Below are 22,375 nucleotides of genomic sequence, written 5' to 3' on the forward strand. Positions count from 1 at the left end.
GAAAAAATGTACAAAGGAGCAGTTAAGAGAACTGGAGGAGAGATGGAGGGACTACAACATATATCTAATAGAAGTTCCAGAAAAAGAGGAAACAATGGAGAAGCAATGTAATAAGGCAATCAGTGAGGATTTTCAAGAGTTAAAGATCAATATGAAACTGCAAATCAAAAATATACCCCAAGAGGAGAATTCCCTGGCAGTTCAGTGGTTAAGACTCTGTGATTCCAATGCAGGGGGCACAGGTTCAATCCCTAGTTGGGAAACTAAGATCCCACATGTTGCATGGTATGGTCAAAAAGTTAAAAAAAAAAATTTTTTTAATACACCCAAGAATATACAGCATAAATTAAGTCCATATGTAGCTCTATTATAATTAAACCACATAAAATCAAGGATAAAGAGGAAATCCTTTAAATTATTAAAAATTAAGAATAACCACAGAAAGAGAAATAAAATCTCAATCATCCAAACCAGCAAAGATTTTTTTCATATTCTTTTCCATTACCAAATCAGTAAATTCTTAAACTTCAAAATATGTGTGTATATATGTATGTTGTGTATACATATATAGCCCACAGGAGGCAAAAAGGGAAAGAAAGATAAAGCAAGCAAAAAACATATAATGGGGTGGTACAATAAGTCCAAATATATTCTTAATCACAATATATGTCATCTGGACAACACAAATAAGAAGTTGAATCACATACAGGAGAGAGAGATTATAGCACCCAACAAATTGAGAATTTAAGAAATTGAGAATACACATAACTTTTAAATTTTTAAAACATTTTCTCAGCAGTGGAATCTTAGCCATTGGACCTCTACAAAATTCCCAGAAAGGAATTTAAAAAAAATCTTATGGCGTAAATTGCCCTTGCTCCCCACTTTTCACCCTTGTGTTCCTAACTGGTCACCCAGTAACCTTTGCAGCCAAATATAAAATATGGAAGTGGGCACAAGTATTGGGTCATGTCTATAAAGTGAAGGAGTGTGCTCTCCCTTCCCCCTTTTCTTTTCCAGCTGGCTGAGATGCAGGCAGGAAGGCAGGTCATGTTGAAGATGGTAGAGCAACAAGATAGAAAGAGCCTGGGCAATTGATGAACTCCATAAAAGTTGGGACTTTATGTGAGGTACCATGTTAGTTTGCTCAGGCTGCCGTACTAACATATTACAGTCTGGATGACTTGAGCAACAGAAATTTAAGAAGTCCAAGACCAAGGTGTTGGTAGGGTTGGTTTCTTCTGAGGCCTCTCTCCTTGGCTTATACATGACCCTCTTCTTTTTTTTTTTTTGACCCTCTTCTCTCCATATCTTCACATAATCTTTTTCTCTGGGCACACTTATGCCTGGTGTCTCCATATGTGTACAGATTTCCTCTTCTGGTTTTTTTTTTTTTTTTGGCTGCACCATGCAGTGTGTGGTATCTCAGTTCCCTGACCAGGGTTCCAAACCCCCTGCATTGCAATCCTTAGTTTTAACCACTGGACCAGCAGGGAAGTCCTCCTCTTCTTATAAGGACACCAGTTAGATTGAATTTGGGCCCATCCATCATAAAGGTGCCTCATTTTACCTTAATTACCTCTTTAAAGGTGGGAAATTACCACCTCCACCTTAATTACCTCTCTAAACACAGTCACATTCAAAGGGCTGCAACATGTGAATTTGCAGGGAGCTAGAGGGTGGGATTGATTGAGGGCAGGAGGAAAAGGAGATGACAGAGGATGAGATGGTTGGATGGCATCACCAACTCAATGGACATGAGTCTGAGCAAACTCTGGGAGATGGTGAAGGACAGGGAAGCCTGGCATGCTGCCATTCATGGGATCGCAGAGTCAAACTCGACTGAGGAACTGAACAACAAGACGGTGGGGTACACAATTGAGAACATAACTGGTAATAACACATAATTTTTTAAGTCATAAAATTGTTTAAATTTCATTTATTTTAAATTCATGTTCATTGGAGGATATTTGCTTTATAATGTTGTGTCAGTTTCTGCTGTACAGCAAAGCCAATCAGCTGTATGTATACATATATCCCCTCGTTTCTGGATTTCCTCCCCATTTAGGCTACTGCAGGGCATTGAGTAGGGTTCCCTGAGCGATAGGTTCTCATTAGCCATCTACGATACACAGTAGAGCAGATGTGTCAATCCCAATCTCCCAAATCATCCCACCCGCTCCTCCTCCTTCCCCGAGTCCACACGTTTGTTCTCGACATCTGTGTCTTTATTTAAGTCATTAATAATTTCAAGTTTCTGTTGTAGCAGTCAAATTTATATCCTATCCAAATACAAAATCAGAAGCTGGTTCTTTGCAGGGGAGGTGGGGAGTGAGCAAAGAAAGACACTACTAGTTAATCTGTGCAAGAAGATGAAGGACAAGGAGGTGTAAAGAGGAAGAAAAGGGTACAAATAATCAAAATAAGTAATGAAAAGGAAGATATTCATTCCAACAGTAACTACATTAGTAAACACGTTTAATTCATCTAGAAGTTGACCTCCACCATCCCAAGCTTGAGCAAACTTAGAGGCAAATTTTCTGAAAATTCTGAGGACCAGAAAATATATACTTTTTTACAAAAATGTTTCAAAGGACAGGAAAAGAATGAAAGCTACTGATTTCATTTTATGAAGCCAGTATAACCTTAATGGCAAAACCAGACAAGGATAATTTTTTTAAAAGGCAATTATAGATCCATTATACACTTATGAACATGTATTTTGAAATCTTAAATAAAATATCAGCAAATTAAATTCAGCAGCTAATTTAATTTCAGTGAAATTAAATATATATATAAAACGGTTGCTGGCCAGGTGGGATTTATCTCATGAATAATAAGTAAATCTATTAATGTAATACACCACATTATAGGATTAAAAGGAAAAGAGAGCATATGATCATCTCAATACCTGCAGGAAAAGCATTTGACAAAATTCTGTACTCATTTATACCATTAAAAAGATTTTCAAAAGCAATCTCAAAATAGAATATAATGTCACTGATGGGATAAAGAGTAATTGTTCAAAACTCACTGCATATATTATATTTAAGGGTAAAACTTTAAAGGCAACTCAATTAGACTCAAAGCAATAAAGGGGCTTCCCAGGTGGCACCGGTGGTAAAAAATCTGCCTGCCAATTCAGGAGACAAAAGAGACATGGGTCAGGAAGATGCCCTGGAGGAGGGCATGGCAACCCACTCCAGCATTCTTGCCTGGAGAATCCCATGGGCAGAGGAGCCTGGCGGGCTAAAGTCCATTGGGTCACAGAGGAGACCGTTACTGAAGCAGCTGAGCACATACCCAGAGCAATAAAGGAAGTCCTCTGTCATTGCTTCCCTTTAGCATTACACTAAAGTACCCAAACAATTAAATAAGGCAAGTAAAAGATTTAAAAAGACATTAAGTGTAAAGGGAAAGTATATCTAGAGAAAGTATAATTATCTACAGAGGAAATCCAAAAGAATCTATACACAAACTTGTAATCAGCAAGATTGCTATACATGAGATTGACATATAAAAATCAATAACATTCCTATATCACAAATAACTAGAATATATTATTTTTAATTTCACTTACCAACCATAGCAAAAAAATAAAAGCAATTAAAACTGGAAGGTGCCTAAAATAAATGCAGCAGAAAGTTGTGCGAGACCTATATGGTCCAAATTACAAAACATTACTGAAAGACTCAAAAGAATATCTGAGTAAGTTCAGAAATATATACCACATTCATGGACAGAAAGATTCAATATCATAAAGATGCCGATTCTACCTAAATTTATGTATTAAACAGAATTTCAAAAATATCCAAAACTGTCTTTGGGAACTTGACAAGATGCTTCCAAAACTCATAGAGACTAGCAAAGGGGCAAGAATAGCCCCAGACAGATTTATTAGATAGCAAGACTGATTACATAATTAAGATAGTGTCATAGACGCAAGGATAGACAACTATACCAATAAAATAGGGAGCCCATAAGTCTATATAAATCAGTGGGGAAAGGATGGATTCTTCAGTAAATGGTGCTGCTGCTGCTGCGGCTAAGTCGCTCCAGTAGCGTCCCACTCTGTGCGGCCCCATAGACAGCAGCCCACCAGGCTCCCCCGTCCCTGGGATTCTCCAGGCAAGAACGCTGGAGCGGGTTGCCATTTCCTTCTCCAGTGCATGAAAGTGAAAAGGGAAAGTGAAGTCGCTCAGTCGTGTCCGACTCTTTGCGACCCCGTGGACGGCAGCCCACCAGGCTCCTCCGCCCATGGGATTTTCCAGGCAAGAGTACTGGCGTGGGGTGCCATTGCCTTCTCTGAATTAGAGTTCTACAACTCGCAAAAAGATCAATTCCAAGTGAACTAAAGACATACATGTGAAAAGCAAAACTTTTTAAAGTTTACAGGAAAATATCTCATATGACCTTGAGGTGAAGAAAAATTTCTTAGAAAAGACACAAAAAGGATGAACAACAACAAAAAAACGACTAATAAATTTACAGATTTTAATCAACAAAAGATACTATCAAATTGTTTTTTTTAAAATTCCACAGACTGAGAAGATATCTGCTACCCAATAAGGGATTACAATCAGGAAGAGGTTGAGGGGAAAAAACAAAGAAACTTTTTCAAGAAGAAAAATATGTAAAACACAGTAGGGAAAAAAAAGACAACGAGGAGGCAATTCACATAAGAAAAAAACCCAAACTGACCAACAAACATATAAATCAATCTCCCTAGTAATCAGGGAAAATGCAAAATAAGACAACAATTAGGTATCATTTTACATTTATCAGCTAAGCAGAAGTTAAAGCCTGATAATACAATTTCTGATGAAGATGTAGAGGAATGAAATTCTCATACACTGTTGGTAGAGTCAGTTGGTACAAGCCCCTGGAGAGCAATGTGAAGATGCTCATAGTTTTTAACCCTATTCAATTTAGTCTTTTCAGTAAATAGTCAAGAGAGAAATCTCTGCACCTGTGCTCCAGAAAACATTTATAGGAGTCTTTATTGTTACATTGCTTAAAACAGAGGGAAGAAAAAACAGACACAAAGAAATGTCCATCAGAAGAAGAAAACTAGACAAACGAAGATATAATGCATAATAGAATATCATGTAGCAGTTAAAAGGAATGAACAAGAGCTACATGTATCCTTATTACATACATGGTGTCAACTTGTATAAAGCATTTAAGGGCAAGCAAAAAAAGCAAGCTGCAGAAGGATACATGCAGTACCATACTACTTACATAAAGGGCTTTGGGGTTCAATACTTTCAGGCTAGTTTATCTGCATACAGTAAATTGTACTCCTCTTGGTGTACAGTTCTGCGAGTTATGGTAAATGCATACAGTGGGGTACTCACTGTCACAGTCATAATGCAGAACAGTTCTGTCATCTTCCAAAATTCCGTGGTGATACTTGACAGGCACCAAATCCTTTACCCTACTCCCAACATTTGTAATACAGTATGAAGCCTTTTGACTTTGGTTTCATCCACTTAGCATAATGTGTGTGAGGTTCATTGATGTTATTGAGTGCTTCCGCAATTTGTTATTGCTGAATTGTATTCCACTGTATGGATGTACCAGTTTATTCATCCATTCCCCAATTACAGTGCCTCTGGGTTGTTTCCAGGAAGGGAAATTATGAATAAATCTGCTGTGAACATGGGTGAGCTGGTTTTTGTGGGAACACATGTTTTTCTTTCTCCCAGGTAGATGACTCAGAATGGGATTGCTGGATTGCATGATGAGCGCTGCTGCTGCTGCTACTAAGTCGCTTCAAGTCGTGTCTGACTCTGTGCGACCCCATAGATGGCAGCCCACCAGGCTCCTCCGCCCCTGGGATTCTCCAGGCAAGAACACTGGAGTGGGTTGCCATTTCCTTCTCCAATGCATGAAAGTGAAAAGTGAAAGTGAAGTCGCTCAGTCGTGTCCGACTCTTAGTGACCCCATGGTCTGCAGCCTAGCAGGCTCCTCCGTCCATGGGATTTTCCAGGCAAGAGTACTGGAGTGGGGTGCCATCGCCTTCTCCGATGATGAGTGCATGTTTACTTTAATAAGAAACTGCCAAACCATTTTCCAAATATTCTGTACAATTTTGCATGAGTTCTAGTTGCTCTGCATCTTCACGAGCACTTGGTCTTGTCAAGCTTGTTAAATCATTATAACAGATGTCTAGTGGTATATCATTTTGCCTGTTTTTCTTTTTAATTTTATCATTTATTTGGCTGTATTGGGTCTTAGTTGTGGCACATGGGATCTTCACTGCGTCGTGCAGGATCTTTCATGGTGTTACAGAGATTCTCTAGTCGTGCTGCGTGGCCTTCAGTAGTTGTGGTGTAGAGGCTTAGGAGGCATGTGGGACCTTAGTTGCCTAACCAGGGATCGAACCTGTATCGTCTGCACTGCAAGACAGATTCTTTTTTTTTTTTTTTTCCATCTGACAGGAAAGGTATTTGTTCAGGACATCATCACAAACCAGAATAATACAAGAGCAGTTCCAATAAAAGGTTGCACATAGTTATTTCTGAGCCAAATGAACCACTAGTCAGGAAACACCATGAGCCAAGCATTCCATTCCTCCCATGAGCTGTTCAGACAGTAGTGATGGTCTCAGCACTGTGATTCGGCTAAGATGCAAGTGACCTTGACGGAGCATAAAGGTGCCACTTCACATGTGAGACTCCCTATAGACCCAGCTTGACTCTTCTCCAGTGTCTGTCTTCTCTTGGAGCTGTACCTGATTTTATTATCAGTTTTCATTTGCGTCCATTGGGGAATGGGATGATTCTGCCTTTGTTTCTTGGCCAGGAATCATTTGATACTGACAGTCTCGTGAGAGGACTTGGCGAGGAGCAAATTCAACCCCACACAGGATGGAGGAGAAGAGAAAAGAACACAAGGCAGATTCTTAACCACTGGACCACCAGGGAAGTCCCTCTCATTTTGGTTTTTATTTTGCATTTCTCTAATAGCTCATGATGCTCAATATCCTTCCATGTGCTCACTTGCCATCCACATATCTTCTTGTCTGCAGGGTTGATTCAATTTTTTGGACCATTTTATATTGGGTCATTTGTTTGCTTATTATGAAGTTTTCAGGATGCTTTATATTCTGGATACAAGTTCTTTATCACATGTGTTTTACAAATATTTTCCCCAGGCTGTAGCTTGTCTTTACATTTTCATAAGAATGTCTTTTCAAAATCAGATGTTTTTAATTTCAATGAAATCTAATTTACCATATTTTTCTTTTATAGCTCATGGATAAAGAAGCTATAACTAAGAAAAATTTTGCCTAACCAAGAAAAATTTTGCCTAACCTGAAGTCACAATGATTTTTCTCCTATGTTTCCTTCTGGGGAGTATTTTAAGTTTTGCTTTTAGGTCTATGATCCATTTTGAGTTGATTTTTGTATAAGCTGTGAGGTACAGGTAATCAAGGCTTTTTTTTTTTTCTTTTGCTTGCTTTTTGTTTTCTCATATGGCTGTCCAGTTACTCCAGCACCATTTGTTGAAATGATTATCCTCTCTCCATTAAATTGCCATTGCACCTTTGTCAAAAATCAACTGGCCATATATGCGTGAGTCTGTTTCCAGTCTATAATGTTTCAAAAACATGAAAAACAGGATTCAGGTTTTTTTTTTTTTTTTCAAAATCTTTCAGCCATTCTAGTGGATGTGTAGTTGTCACTGATAAGGTTCCCCTGGAAACAGAGATGGAGTTTAGCACCCAGGATGTTTATTAAGAAGTGCTCTTGAGATCAACACTTGTGGTCGGGAAGGAAGCAGGTGCAAGCAGAAGGAGAAAGTGAGCCCCCACTGAATCCAGAGGGTGCACCAAAGCTGGAACGACCCGAGTTGGCCAAAATGACTGCTGGGCTGCAAGTCCATGGGAGGTGGTCTGAGAGATGCGCTTTTGCATTCTATCACAGTAGGGGTATGCTTGGATTGCTTTTGTTGTTGCTGTTTTGTTTGGGGGGGCATTGTTTGGCCGTGCTACGTGGCTTATAGGATCTTAGTTCCCTGAGCAGGGATTGAACCCACACCCCTGGCAGTTGAGAGCACAGTATCCTAACCACTGGGACACCAGCTTGGAATTTTTATTTGCATCTCCTAGTTACAAATGAGGTTGAGTGCCTTTCATATGTTTATTAGCCATCTGAACATACATCTTTTTTGAGGGCCGTCTGTAAAGAGGGTGATAAAGTAGCTTAGGGCCTTAGGGAGACACAAGGGGCCCCTGTGAAGCATCAGCCTCTGCACACAACACAGAGAAGCAGTCCCCAGGGAAGTGGAGAGGCAGACAGACGTGCGTCCAAATCTCAGTCTCCCACTTACCGGCTGTACTGCCTGAGGAGAGTGATTCAACTTCTCTGAGCCTCAGTTTCCCTCTCATAAAATAACTGAGATTGTGATTAGGAATGGAGGATAAGAAGGAAGTGAAGGAGATGTCTTGGTTTTAATCTAAACTCTGGCCCTCCAGGATTTAAGGATGTCCAGTTCCCTGATAGCTCAGTTGGTAAAGAATCTGCCTGCAATGCAGGAGACCTAGGTTCGATCCTTGGGTTGGGAAGATCCAGCCCTGGAGAAGGGAAAGGCTACCCACTCTAGTATTCTGGCCTGGAGAATTCCATGGACTGTATAGTCCATGGGGTCGCAAAGAGTCAGACACGACTGAGCGACTTTCATTTTCAGTCAATTCCAGAGGGCCAGTTGCCCCCATGGGTCAGTCTTTGAGAGGACTCAAGAGCTTCCCAGGAACAGGCTCAACCTGAGGAAAGGGAAATGTAATTCCCAAGTGGGTGGGGCCAGATCAGTCCTTCAGGCTGGCCCTGGGCTCAGCCCCGTGGCTCCAGGTCTGGGTCCCAGGGAAGAATACTGGAAACTGGAGAAGCCCTGTGTCTGTTGCACAGCAGTGCAACAAAACGTCAGACTTGGTGGCTTCAAACAACACTCATTCTACTCATGAATCCACAGTCTGGGCAAGGCTCAGTGGCGACAGCTCATCTCTGCTCCAGGTGGCATGGGCCAGGATGGCTGACTAAGGCTGGACCATCCACTTTTTCAAGATAGCACCACTCACCTGGCTGGAAGGTGGATACGATTTGGGCTTCCTCACAGCATGGTGGCTGGGTCCCCTGAGCAAGCATCCCAAGCAAGCTAGCTGAAGCTACATCACTCTTTATGACCCTCTGTGTTTTCGGCCATAGTCACAAATCCATCCCGATCCAAGAAGGGGTGTCAAAGTCCCATTGTATGAAGACCATGTGAAGATGGGGAGTCATTGTTGGTACCATTTTGGGGGGAATACAGTCTGCACAGTACTAAGAGATAACGGCATATTTTGTAGCTGTGTGACCATGAAACGGCAAGCCTGGAAGGGAAAGGAAAGTCATTTTAGGGTGATGGGGGCAGCTCAGAGGGGTGTGTCCAAGGCAGCTTTCATCCTGGAGAGGTCTTCAGCTTTCCAAGGAGTTACAGCGATGGGAGAAGACAGCAGAAACCCTGAGAGCAACCATCCCAGCTTACAAATCAATCACAAGAGGAGGAAAATGGCAATAAAATGTAGCAGAAAAATGTTTGTGAGCACTAGTGAGACACCCCTGGGGCTCCTGGAAATAAATAGCAGAAACTTTGAAAGGCAGAGAAGTCCCATTAGAAGAGGACGGAAATAAGTCGAAGAAATACTTTTTAAAAAATATTTATTTATTTATTTGGCGGCACTGGGTCTTAGTTGAGGGAGGAGAAGATGTCGATAGGAGTCATTCTGGGGTCAGGATCCAAGGCGACAAGAGCCAGTCAGGAATCTGCCTGAGATGAAGCCAACAGTGCAAGTCCTGGCTGGTCCCTCCAGGCCAGAGCAGAAACAGAGGACAAACGCCAGAATCCTGCCATAAGGGGATGTGGGGTTGAGCCCGGGAAGGTCACTGAAGCAGTGGAGGAAGGAAGAGTAAGCCATTCATCTGTACCGACCTGTGAGCAAATTAGAAAACACACCCCTTTCTCAAGATGCTTTACTTCCATCCTTGGAAAAGTATCATAATATACTGATATTGTGTGTGTGTGTGTGTGTGTGTGTGTGTGTATGTGTGTGTGTGTGTGTGTGTATGCAACACACGCTTGCTCAGTTGGGTCCAATTCTTTGCGACCCCATGGACTGTAACCTGACAGTTTCCTCTGTCCATGGGATTTTTCAGGCAAGAACAGTGGAGTGCATTGCCATGCCCTCATCCAGGGGATCTTCCCTCCATCTCCTGCATTGGCAGGTAGATTTGCTACCACTGAGACACCTAGGAAGGCTGATATTGTTAGAGCAAGAAACGTTATTGCTTTTAGAGGAGAGTATTGTAATCAACACAAATCTAATGAGGCCCCTTAAATTTACCCAAACTTGCACCATCACATATGTCAGAATACTCTTGTCCAATAGGGAGTGAGAGCCAGGGGAGGGGAGGTCGAGAAGCTCCCAGGTCCAAATGGGAGGCTGAAGGGGGCTTGGGCAAGGTCCAGCTTGGGCTCCGATGCTGCCCATGGCTGGATTTTTACAGCCATTCATCCATCATCTACTGTCTGAGTGGGCTAGCTCCATCCATCATTTACTGTCTGAGGGGGCTAGCTCCACTGAAATGGTCAGGATGAGATGGGCAGAGAAGTGGGAGGTGAAGGCCTTGAAGGCTGGTTTACTTGGTGCCAATGGCAACTCCAGGGCAGAGCCATGGATGAGAGTGTCCCCCATGACCAGGAGCAAGAACGACTTCCTCTGAGGTCTCCGAGCTCAGTCTCACTACCCAGTGACAGTTGCTATGTATTGAGGAGAGCTTAGTCTCACTACCCAGTGACAGTTGCTATGTATTGAGGATCTATCCAGTGACAGGCACTGCCCCCTTAGCCACATCACCCCTAATCCTTTCCACACCCTGCCACACCAGTGTCATCAACCATCCTAAGTTTACAGAAGACGAAACTGAGGCTTCAAGAGAGTAAGTGACTTGCTTGGGGAGTCATTTGTGAAGTAAAGCAGAGGAAGGAAGCCACCAGACTGGAATTTACTCTGGGCTGCCTGGGACTCCGTGCCAGCTCCCACCAGGAGACGGGCAGTTCCAGGCTGACGACACCCTGGGTGTGCTTGGCCTCTTGAGCCAGGGTCCAGCTCTCTGTCTCCTCGGGCCTGACCCACTCACTCTGTGCGGGAGTTGAACAGTAAATTAAAGGGCTTCATTATCTCATTTGAGGGTGGAATAAAACACTTTGGAAAGGCTGATGCATTAAGTGCAATCAAGTTCTGAAAGGTTCTTCATCGCTGGAAGGAATGGCCTCTGATAAATTGCTCTCTTCACTGAGACGAGACTAATATCTCATGAGCAATCCCAGCAGTGTCCACTGCAGATGTTTCTGCATCTTCACAAAGGATGTTAGAGATCAGATTCCCTCCCAAGAGAGCAAATCACCTTTGCGATGTGCAAAAAGACGCCCCAGGTACAGCTCCCTCTCCTGGCACCTGCCAAGAAGGAATTCTGGAACTGCTCTGGATCAGAGGTCACCCAGGACCCCCAGGCCTCTCCCACTGGTCAGTCACCACATGTGCATCCTGAGTTACTCCACAAGCCTTGAAGGAACACCACCTCGGGGAAGGCCACACATCACCCCAGAGTTTCTTAGTTCCACAGGACTCAGCTATGGCTCTCCCATCCCAATGACTTAATGAACAACAGCTCACCTTCCTGGGAAGCAGCCATCCAGACACTTGCATTTTAGGGATCATAAAACTGATGCACAATCTGCCCCAAGTCACACCTTCAGAATCTCAGGCCCTGATGCTTTTCAAATCAGTTCCCAGGATATCAAAGAGCTGCAGTAAGGCCAGCCTTAAGCACAGATGAAAGAAGGGAGGAGGGGAGGAAGAAAGAAAAGGGGGGAAAAATTGCTGAAAGAGCACAGACTGAGAAGTAGAAGGAGAGGAGGCAGGAAGAGGGTATGGAAGGAAATAATCCAAGACAGAGCATGAGAGAAAGACTCCTTGCCTCTTGCCCTGCCCAGGGATGTCACAATAAAGAGGATGGGGCTTCTCCTGTCACCTCGGGGCCTGATGTTCACTCACCAACTCAACCAATTGGCATTCCTTAAGCAGCACGATGTGCTCAGCCCTGGTACAGGCCCTTGGGAGACCCAAGAAAAGTTGTGTCCACAGTCGGCTCCTCTTGACCTTCCCCTAGCCTCAGTCTCCCCATCTGCAAAACGAGCATATGAATCCCTACCTGTTCTGGGAATCAGCTGCGATGAGCACACACAGGCATCGAGGGGAAGCCCTAGACACACCCATTTCCCTCCTTTCCTCCCTCACTGAGGGGAGCCACAAGCCAGGAGGGAGTAGATTGCAAACTACAGAGGGGGGCTGCCCTTCAGGCCAGACTGCCAATGTGCCCATCCACACACTCACTCATTCATTCATTCAACAAATATTTGATGTATGAGTGTCTACCAAGCGCCAGGAGCAGCGCTGGGTGTTTTCCCAAAGGCATTGTCTCCTTTCATCCCTGCACGAGCATGCTCTGTGAGAGAGGCACCATCGTGCCCATTTTATAGATAAGGAAACCAAAGCAGAGAAAGATGTAATCTGCACAGCACAGAATGTGATAGAGGCCAAACTCAGCCCAGGCCTGCTTCTCAAGGATGCAGTGACGCTTGGCTGGCTGTTTCCCACACCCCACACTCTCTCCCTCTGTGGGGTCAAGTGATGCCTGGCGTCTAAGTATGGATTTGCAGCAGAGAGGCCAGCACCTGGTCTCTGGGGGATCCTGGCAAGGCTGGGCAGGCCTGGGAGCATGAAGGAAGAAGAGCCTGTGCCCGAGATGAGGATAATGGCTGATGGGGACTAAGCTGCGACAGTTCACATGTGAACTCAGTCCACTGCACTCTGGGGACCAGTAATCCTTTCCCTTCCCTGGTGGCTCAGCCAGTAAAGAATCCGCCTGCAATGTAGGAGACCTGGGTTTAATCCCTGGGTTGGGAAGATCTCCTGGAGGAGGGCATGACAACCTACTCCTGTATTCTTGCCTGGAGAATCTCCATGGACAAAGAAGCCTGGTGGGTTACAGTCCATGGGATTGCAGAGTCGTACATAACCGAGCAAATAAGCACACAATCCTTTTCCGTGGGGGTGAAGGCGAGCATGCGGGAAGGGACTCTCCAGCAAAGAATCAGAGAAATCTCTTCTTCCTGCAGCCCTGTGGTGAAGGGTACAAAAAGGAGGTGGTGGAGGCCTGGGCTCCCTCGGAAAGATATCCATTTCATTGGGCTCCTCCCCTGCTCAAGAACGTTCAATGACTCCCCATGACCCTTGGTATTGTTTGTCAAACCCAGGGGAGGAAATTCAAGGTCAGCTCCCCTAGGGACTAAGGAAGGATCCAGAAAGAACCAAAGCCCCAGAAAAAGATGCCCCCTTAGTTCTCCTGGCCCTCCCCTCCCTCTCTTCCTTTTCTACTTCTATGCCATCTGAGCAGCTCGTGCTGGTAAAGCCCAGGCTAGGCCTTAGCCAGGCAGACTGAGGACCATGCCTCTCCTGGGGCATTGTTTTCCTGGGTACAGAGACCCCAGACTTAAGAAGAAAGGGGTTGCTGGCATCTATATTCCCACACCACACACCACCACAGCAATGTGACTGAGACCAGGAAAGCTGATAAAGAACAGGGGCCCAGGCTCCCCAAGCAGGGCAAGGCCTGGGCCCGGGTATCTTTACCAGGTGCCCCAGTGATTCTGACACCAACCACAGTTTGAGAGCTACTATTCAAGGGCAGGGCTAGATAAAAATATAATGCAAGCCATACATGACTTCAAATTTTAAAAAGTATAGAAGAAACAGATGGAATTTTAGTATACATTCTATTTAACTCAACATCCCAAATATTATCTTTCAATAGGTAATCAATATAAGAAATTATTAAGAAGATTTTTTTTTTCTATACCAAGTCTTTGAAAGCTAGGGTGTATTTGACATTTATGGCACATCTCCATCCAGCTGCTAAATTCTCATCCATGATACTCGAGCTGAATTTGGATTTCACAGATGTCCATAACCAAGCTGTTTCAAAGCAGTATCACCAAGTCATCCTCGCTTACTCAAGTCCTGCTTTTCCGGGTTTGTTTTTTTTTTTTGGCCATGCTGCATGACATGTGGGATCTTAGTTCTCAGACCAAGAATTGAACCTGTACCCTCTGCAGTGGAAGCTTGGAGTCTTAACCACTGGACTGCCAGGGAAGTCCACAAGTCCTGGTCTTAAAACTCAAGAGTTCCACAACCTGAAAACCCACTTCCAGGAAAACCAGGACAGCTGGGCAGCCTCTTCCAAACATACGTCAATGTTTCCCAATAACTAAATCATCATTTTTTTTATTTTAAATTAATTAAAATGAAGTAGAATTAAAGCTTCCATTTCTCATGGCACTAGCTCCAGTTTCAAGTATTCAACGGCCATGTACGGCCAATGTCTACCATACTGGAGAGGATGGGTCTACTAGCGTGAAAGCCTCTTCCTTCCCATAAGACCAACTATGGAGGATCAGAGCTCAGCTTTCTTAGGAGAGCTGTGGTCCCTACAAGAGTTACAGGTGGGAGGCCCACATCATAGAACATGTATTAGGCAACACAAGGAGGATGTGATGGACATTAGGAAGCCATTGCAACGATCTAGGACATGGGAACATGATGGGCAAGGCGGAGACAGCTGGATTACAGAGGTATGCAGTAAATAAAATCAAGACCTGTTTTAGATGGTGGTTGGGGGTGGCGGCGCGGGGCAGTGAGAGGGACCAATCCAGGATAATTCCCTGGTCAGCTCCCCCTGCCCTCATCCACCATCACCACCAGCGACCAGACTGATTCTAGAATATTCCAATAATCTACTGCTATTAAATACAGTGGTTTAGAACAACTATAATTATCTAATTATTGACTTCTGTGGTCCGAGTGGGGGATCAGGCTCAGCTAAGGGATTCTTCCTCAGCGTCTCTCGTTCATCTCGGGTGAAGCCTCCCTCCCCAGGCCTGGGGGCTGTCAGATCTGCCCTGAGGTTTCTGTTATCCACTGGGGCTGTTGGCTGGAACACTGTGCTATGCTTAGTCGCTCCGCTGTGTCTGACTCTTTGCAACTCATGGACGGTAGCTCACCAGGCTCCTCTGTCCATGGCATATTTCAGGTGAGTTGACGTGGGTTGCCATTCCCTCCTCCAGGGGATCTTCCCAACACGGGGGTCAAACCCGTGTCTCCTACATCTCCTGCATTGCCAGTGGACTCTTTACTCGCTGAGCCACTGGGGAAGCCGGAACACTGCTATGGGCCGAAGCGTGTCCACCATGCCTCACAATTCATATGTGGAAGTCTTAACCCCAACTACTTTAGAACATGACTGTATTCGGAGGAAGGGTCTTTAAAGAGGTAATTAAGTTAAAACGAGGTCATTACGGTGGGCTCTAGTTAATATCATCCGTGTCCTCATGAGAGCAGGAAATTAGAAGGAAGACCACAGGAGGACACCCGGGAGAAGGTGGCCATCTACAAACCCAGGAGAAAGGCTTCAGAAGAAACACACCCTGGGTCTTGAGCTTCCAGCGCCCGGAATTGTGAAACAACACACTTCTGTTGTTTAAGGCCCCCGGTCTGCGTTCTGCAGACCTAACAAGCCAATACGAATTTCCACCTGTGAGCCATCCAAGGAGCCTGTGCTTCTTCACAGCACGGCATATGGTTTCAGAGTGTCCCAAGGGGACCGGGTGGACACAGGATGACCAGGTATGAGCTAGTTTTAGAAGTCACAGGTGGTGTCATTTCCTCTGCAGTCACAGACTCAAGACAAGGGAACAACGACACACCACCTAATGAGGCGATGATCAATGTCACGTGGCCAGGAGAGCACGCAGAATGAAAGGTCTAGAGACCACCTTGGGAAACACAACCTGCCAGACCAGGCCGGTAACTCCAGGGATTGGCAACAATGGCATCAACCGAGACAGATTACGAGAGGAAGAGAAGGTCTGGGGTGGGTTAGATCAGCGGTCCCCAACCTTTTTGGCACCAGGGACTGGTTTCGTGGAAGGCAATTTTTCCATGGACTAGGGGGCGGTGGTGGGGTTGGTGGTTTGGGGATGATTCAAGCACATTACATTGACTTTGCACTTTATTTCTATTATTTATTACATCAGCTCTACCTCAGATCATAAGACATTAGATCCAGAAGTTGGAGATACCTGGGTTAGATGATGAGGTAAGGTGTGAACAGGCTGAGCTGCCCAAGCCTGTGAACCTTTAGGTGGACATAACCAATCACCGGGCTTCCCTGGTCGCACAGCAGTAAAGAACCCGCTTGCCAATGCAGGAGACACAAGAAACTTAGGATTAGTCTCTGGGTTGGGAGGATCCCCTGGAGAAGGAAATGGCAACCCACTCCAGTATTCTTGCCTGGGAAATCCCATGGACAGAGGAGCCTAGCGGGCTACAGCCCATGGGGTCACGAGAGTCAGACATAACTGAGCACGCATACACACACATCCCCAACCATCAGCAAGTTAAATATGTGAATCAGGGCTTCAGGAACATGTTCTGGGCTAGAACTGTCAATTTAGGGGCCTTCAACATTACTTTGCCAACAAAGGTCCATCTAGTCAAGGCTACAGTTTTTCCAGTGGTCATGTATGGATGTGAGAGTTGGACTGTGAAGAAGGCTGAGTGCCAAAGAATTGATGCTTTTGAACTGTGGTGTTGGAGAAGACTCTTGAGAGTCCCTTGGACTGCAAGGAGATTCAACCAGTCCATTCTGAAGGAGATCAGCCCTGGATGTTCTTTGGAAGGAATGATGCTAAAGCTGAAACTCCAGTACTTTGGCCACCTCATGTGAAGAGTTGACTCATTGGAAAAGACTCTGATGCTGGGAGGGATTGGGGGCAGGAGGAAAAGGGGACAACAGAGGATGAGATGGCTGGATGGCATCACGGACTCGATGGACATGAGTTTGAGTGAATTCTGGGAGTTGGTGATGGACAGGGAGGCCTGGCATGCTGCGATTCATGGGGTCGCAAAAAGTCAGACACGACTGAGCAACTGAACTGAACATATCAGAAGTCAGAGGTTGAGTCCACTCTCTTATCTTGAGAGAAGATAAGGGGTGAGGGAAAATATCAGCTAGCTATTTCTGCATAATAAATCATTCCAAATCTTAGTGGCTAAAAATAACTACAGTGGACCCTTGAACAAGGTGGGGATTAGGAATGCTGATCCTCCATCAGTTGAAAATCTGCTTATGATTTTTTTTAATATTTATTTTTATTTGACTGCATCAGGTCTTAGTGGCACAATAAAGTATCTTTCTTTGAGGCGCCTGGGCTCAATAGCTGCAGTGAGCAGGCTTAGTTGCTCCACAGCATGTGGGATCTTACTAACAGTTCCCCAACCAGGGACTGAACCCACATCTCCTGCAAGGCAGATTCTTAGGGAACTTTCTGCTTATAATTGATAAATGACCTTCCATATATGTGGTTCCTCAGTATCCATGGCTCCACATCCACAGATTCAAACAACCATGGATCTTAAGGCACTGCGTTATTCACTATTGAAAAAAACAATGTATAAATGGACCTGAGCAGTTTAAACCCAGCTGTTCAAGGGTCAGCTGAATTTATTATTGCTCTATAGATTGGTTGGGTAGTTCCTCTTCTGGCTTCACCTGGCTCACTCATGTGGCTGCATGTGTCTGGATAGTGAGCTAGAAGGTCCAAGATCAGCTCACTCACGTGTCTGGTTGATGCCAGCTGTCAGCAGAGGATGGGGCTCAGCAGCAACAGCTGGAACACCTGGCCTCTCTTTCCACGTGAACTTTTACTTAGGCTTCTTCACAGCGTCGTGGACTCAGGGGAGCCACCAAGCAGACAAGCATCAATGCACAAGAGTTACCAAGTATGTGTACTACCGAGCTAAGACCTTATTGGCCAAAGAAAGTCACAAGGCCAAAATCAATGTGGGATACCTTAGCAGGAGACAAGATTCACTGGCAGCCACTGCTGTAAAAACACACTACAGGAAGGAACACCAGGTGGGCCTCCACATATTTTAGGATTGGACGGAAAAGAAACCAAAGAGGGAAAAACCAGGAAAACCAAGAAAGAACCAGAAGGGTGCAAAGCTACGGGAGCAAGAGAGAAGTGAATTCCACAAGAACGTGCAGAGCCAAGACAGGCATGACCTTGAGAGTGAATGTCTCACCCTAGGCCCAGCCTGAAACCATCCTCTCGATCTGACAACCTAGAGGTCAGTTTCCTCAAATTCCCAACGATCATTTCAGGTGTCAGTGTCTCAAAACTTAAGCACCAAATACAGCTCAGTGAAAGCAATTCTGTAAATCCAACCAATGTGCTCTAAATTTGCAAACTTCACAACAGCCTGGCTTAGAAAGGCAAGGGTTTTCAAATTGTTTTTGACCCAAGACACAGAGAAATACCTTTGCATCAAGATCCAGTGCACGTATGCTCACAGATGCACATGGAGGCGGGTGTGCACACATGTACACACGTAGCCAAGATGGAAGTTTCCTGAAACACAGAAAAGATCACAGTAATAGATAACCTGTTCTATGTGCAAAGTTCTGTGTCATTTTCTATTCAATTTTCTTTTTGAATACTAGTCACGCCCTGCTAAATTGATTTCACCACCCACTCATGGATCATAAATTACAAATTAAAAAATGCTGACCAAGGCCATCCAGAGCACAAGTCAGAAAACTGACCAAATTCTGCCTTTAGCCTTGTTTGGTTTCACCTCTTGGGTTGCTTTCCTTTAAGAATTTTAGGCCTTCAGTCAAGCCTCCCTTCCCCTGTACCATTTCCCAACTGTCTGATACCCAACTGCTCAATTCACCTTCACACTTGCTTGGCCCCTGAATACATTTCTGTTTGGGCCTTCTAAGTCTCTCTGTGCTAAAGGAAGAGATGTATGCATTTATACATCCCATGAATATTGAATACATGTCTCTCACCTGCCAGCCACATTTCAGGCACTGGGAATACAGCAAGAGGACAAAGCCCACTGCCTTCACAGAGCTGAGATTCTAGAAGAGGGAGACAGACAAGCAAAACAAAACAAAAAGAATATTCTTCATTAGAGGCAGATAAATTCTTGAGTGAAAGTAAAGTGGTAAGGGGGTCAAGATGCTTTAACAGCCACCAGATTGCAGCCTTTGAGCCCCTTTGTGGAAACAAGGTAGCCCATATGTCCCCCCACCTCAGAGGTGGGTTGAGGAATGGAGGTAGGGCATGGTCAGAATCTTCCCCAGAAAGAAAGTTCCCAGGCAGCCCCAGCAGGTAAACCTAATCCATCACTTCCCCAAAATACTCTGCCCAAGAGCAAAGCACCAGTAACTTTAACCTAGAAAATTTCAAAATTCCAATAGGCCATTAAGGGGGAGCCGTGGCAGGACGTTAGTCGGGGACATGCCGGCCTGGGGTGGGAAGCCCTTGGGGGTGTATTTCAGACTCTTCCCTCATTCGCAGCCCCCTCACCCTCTGTCCCGCCGGATAAACGGCCACCTCATTAGTTCTGCACACATGACCCTCTCGACCTGGCTCCTGGTGACTGCGCCTGCCTTATCTCTGGCCTCTCCTCCCTCACATTTTCCGCTCCAGCAAAGCCAAACACGGATCCGTGGGGGCTTTCACGCTTCTGTGCCTCTGGACACGCTGTTCCTTCTGCCTGGAAGGCCGCCGGCCGCCTCCATCCCCGCGTGCCCCTCCCCCTCCTCAGCGAGCTCCAGTTCATCCTTCAGAACCCAGCCTGGATGTTCCCTCCTCCAGGAAACCCCACTAAAGCCCCATCTCCGTCCCCAGCACACACCGCCTCCCCCCAACGCTTTATTTATTTTGCTTTGCTTCTCTGCACTGTAATTACCGGTTTCTCCAAATCTCTCCCCTCCCAGACTCGGGCCTCCTCAAGAGCGGGAATTCTGTGGGCCACTCGCTTTGCACCCAAAAGCGCCAAGTCCCGAGCTCGGAGGGACAGAGTTTGCACTCCGGCCCAGGCCGGCTCCAAAGGCCCCCGTTTTTGCCCTCTGCCTCCCCGTGAGCGCGCGAGGACCCGCGCTCCAGCAATTTCCACCCGCCCCTCAGGCCACCCCCCGCCCCCGCGCCTTCCCCAGCACCGGGCCGGCCCCTAACACGGCCGCCCGGCCCCCTGACATCAGCAGCCGCCGGCGCCCCGGCCGCGGGACTACAAGTCCCGACACGCCCCGCGGCGGCCGCGCATGCCCAGCGGGCCGGCGTTTGAGTGGCAAGTTGTTTGTTACAGCGAACACCAGCTGCTCTCCGCGCCGGGCGCCGCGCGCCGCTGCTCCGCCAGCGCTGCCGCCCTCGCCCGCCGCCTGCCCGACGCCCGCAGCCCCCTTCGCGGCTCGGCGGGCCTCCCACTTTGTCTGTCCCGGCCCGCCCGGCGTCGAGCTCCCGGTCCCCCCGGCCGCCTGCCCGCGGCGCTCCGGTGCCGGCTGGGCGCGCGCAGGGGGGCGGGGGCCGCGGCTCGCCCCCCGCGGATGAGCCGCCGCGGAGCGCGGGCGGACGATGGAACTCCACATCCTGGAGCACCGGCTGCAAGTTGCCAGCGTCGCCAAGGAGAGTATCCCGCTCTTTACCTACGGCCTGATCAAACTTGCCTTCCTGTCCTCCAAGACCAGGTGAGCGCGCGGGGACGCGGCGCCGGCCGGGGAGAGACAAAGAGGCGCACCCGGGCGGCTGTCCTCGCCGCCGCGGCTCGGAAAACAACTTCGAACCCCGGGGAGCGCCCCCGCCCCGCCCCCGCCGCATCGCTCGTCCTGTGTTTGACAAAGCCACCCGATCTGCCCTCCAACTGGGTCCTTCCACCCCGAGCCACCCCCCCCTCCAACGCACACACACGAGATGCACCCCTGCCGCTGTCTCCCCCCATCTCAGCCCCCTTCCCATCCTCTCCCCGAGATCCAGAGGGCCAGGCAGGCAGCTGTGACGAATCCGTTAATGAATGAATGAACGAACGAATGAATGAATGAAAAACAGGTGTGGACTCGCGGCCGTGTTAAAAAAAAAAAAAACTAACGCCCCCCCCTCCATCCCCCAATCCCTCCGTTGGGCCGGCCCCCGTCGCCAGGGCGGGGGAAGGGATTCTGCTGAGCGCGGCTACCCAGAGCAGAAAAATCATAAAATCATTAGTGGGTGTTTATCTCAAGGTGCCTGCGACGATTGCGGACGGCGCCGGAGGCTGGGGGAGGGGAGGGGAGGGGGGCTGCGGGTGAGGGTCGCTGTGGTTCTTTCTCTCCGGGTCCGGGAAGGGGGGGGGGGGGGCTGTTTTGCCGAACCGTGGAAGGGGGAGGAGCAGGCGTGTTTACGGCTCTGCCTTGAGGCTGGGCTTGGATGCTGCAGGGGGAAAAATAGTTGAAGGCCTTGGGAGGTTGAAAAAAAAAACCCAAGTTGGATTTTTCCCACTGCCGGTCAGGGTCTGACTTCGTGAGCCCCGGCCGGGGCTTGGATTAGGATGATGTTTTTTTAAGGAGCCGGAGTGTAAGTGCTAGCTAGCCGCTGTAACTTAAATCCCTTGTTTGTCCACCATTGTGACTGTTTAAAGGGATGAAGTTGTTGCTGGCTAGGCTTTTCGGGGGTTGAGACGGAGGTAGTTCTTCTCTGCAAAATGAATGAATAAATTACAGATCAAGGTTAACTTAAAATGACGGGAGCCCCTAGGCTACCCCTTGGACGCAAGCTCAGGGGGAGCTCCCGGGGTGTGGGGGGGGAATTCAATCCGAGCCTCTTATCTGCCTGTTAAAGTTCTTGCCTAGAAATCTCACTTTGATGTGTGTGTGTGAGCCGGCAGCTCAGTCCCGCCATTGTTTGCGAGATGGAGCAGAGAGCCAGTGGCATCTTGTTTACTTTCTTCTCTGGCTGCCCGGCTGCCTGGTGGGGTATGGAGGGTTGAATGCTCACCTTCCCTGGGCCCTGGCTCCTTTCATTGCAAAGGTAATTATTAAACAGGTCATTTGAAAACAAAAGCCACCAGCTCCGATTCTGAACCTCTCCCCACCCCTTTTGGCCCCCCACCCCAGCCTCCTCCCCCTCTTGATACCCACCCCTCCTGCACCTACCTGCCCTCTGCTCCCCACCCCCAGCCTGTCTTGAAATTCCAAGGCTGGAGGTAAGAGAGAGCGGCCTTGTTTTTCCAACCCTTGGCCGTCAGCCCCAGGCAGCCCCCCTGGCTGATTTCTCGGCTACCATTCAAAAGACCAGGATGATGAGTCAGGCTGCTGCCGTGCGGGGGCCTGGGTGCTGACAGGAGGGGACATTTGGGGGCTTCTTAGAAAGGCAGCCAAGGGCCACTCCCTCT

At 47.0% G+C, this 22,375-nt stretch overlaps 1 protein-coding gene and 1 long non-coding RNA gene across 7 annotated transcripts in view; one reads left to right on the forward strand and one right to left on the reverse strand.

Moving 5' to 3' along the window:
- Window positions 1–43: 43 nt before the first annotated feature.
- On the reverse strand, window positions 44–20,815 carry LOC120878120. Of its 6 annotated transcripts, none has more exons than XR_005724473.1 (6): window positions 20,658–20,815; window positions 19,017–19,088; window positions 18,483–18,573; window positions 9,083–9,373; window positions 5,242–7,703; window positions 4,679–5,013 (listed from the first exon to the last, which is right to left on the reverse strand). It is a non-coding gene; the product is annotated as an uncharacterized LOC120878120 (long non-coding RNA). The 6 variants fall into 6 exon arrangements; XR_005724465.1 differs by lacking the exons at window positions 4,679–5,013; window positions 20,658–20,815 and adding exons at window positions 12,098–12,227; window positions 19,925–20,146 and having other exon boundaries at window positions 7,482–7,703; XR_005724467.1 differs by having other exon boundaries at window positions 44–7,703; window positions 20,658–20,798.
- The window catches only part of CASTOR2 (cytosolic arginine sensor for mTORC1 subunit 2), a 54,690-nt gene continuing 52,807 nt past the window's right edge, over window positions 20,493–22,375 (forward strand). Inside the window, exon 1 of the mRNA XM_040260723.1 lies at window positions 20,493–20,699. Within this exon, the coding sequence (XP_040116657.1) occupies window positions 20,587–20,699 (113 nt within the window). The 5' untranslated portion in view covers window positions 20,493–20,586. The remainder of the gene's footprint in view (window positions 20,700–22,375) is intronic.

This window comes from Oryx dammah, unplaced genomic scaffold, assembly GCF_014754425.2.
Source record: "Oryx dammah isolate SB20612 unplaced genomic scaffold, SCBI_Odam_1.1 HiC_scaffold_2, whole genome shotgun sequence".
Classification (NCBI taxonomy): domain Eukaryota; kingdom Metazoa; phylum Chordata; class Mammalia; order Artiodactyla; family Bovidae; genus Oryx; species Oryx dammah.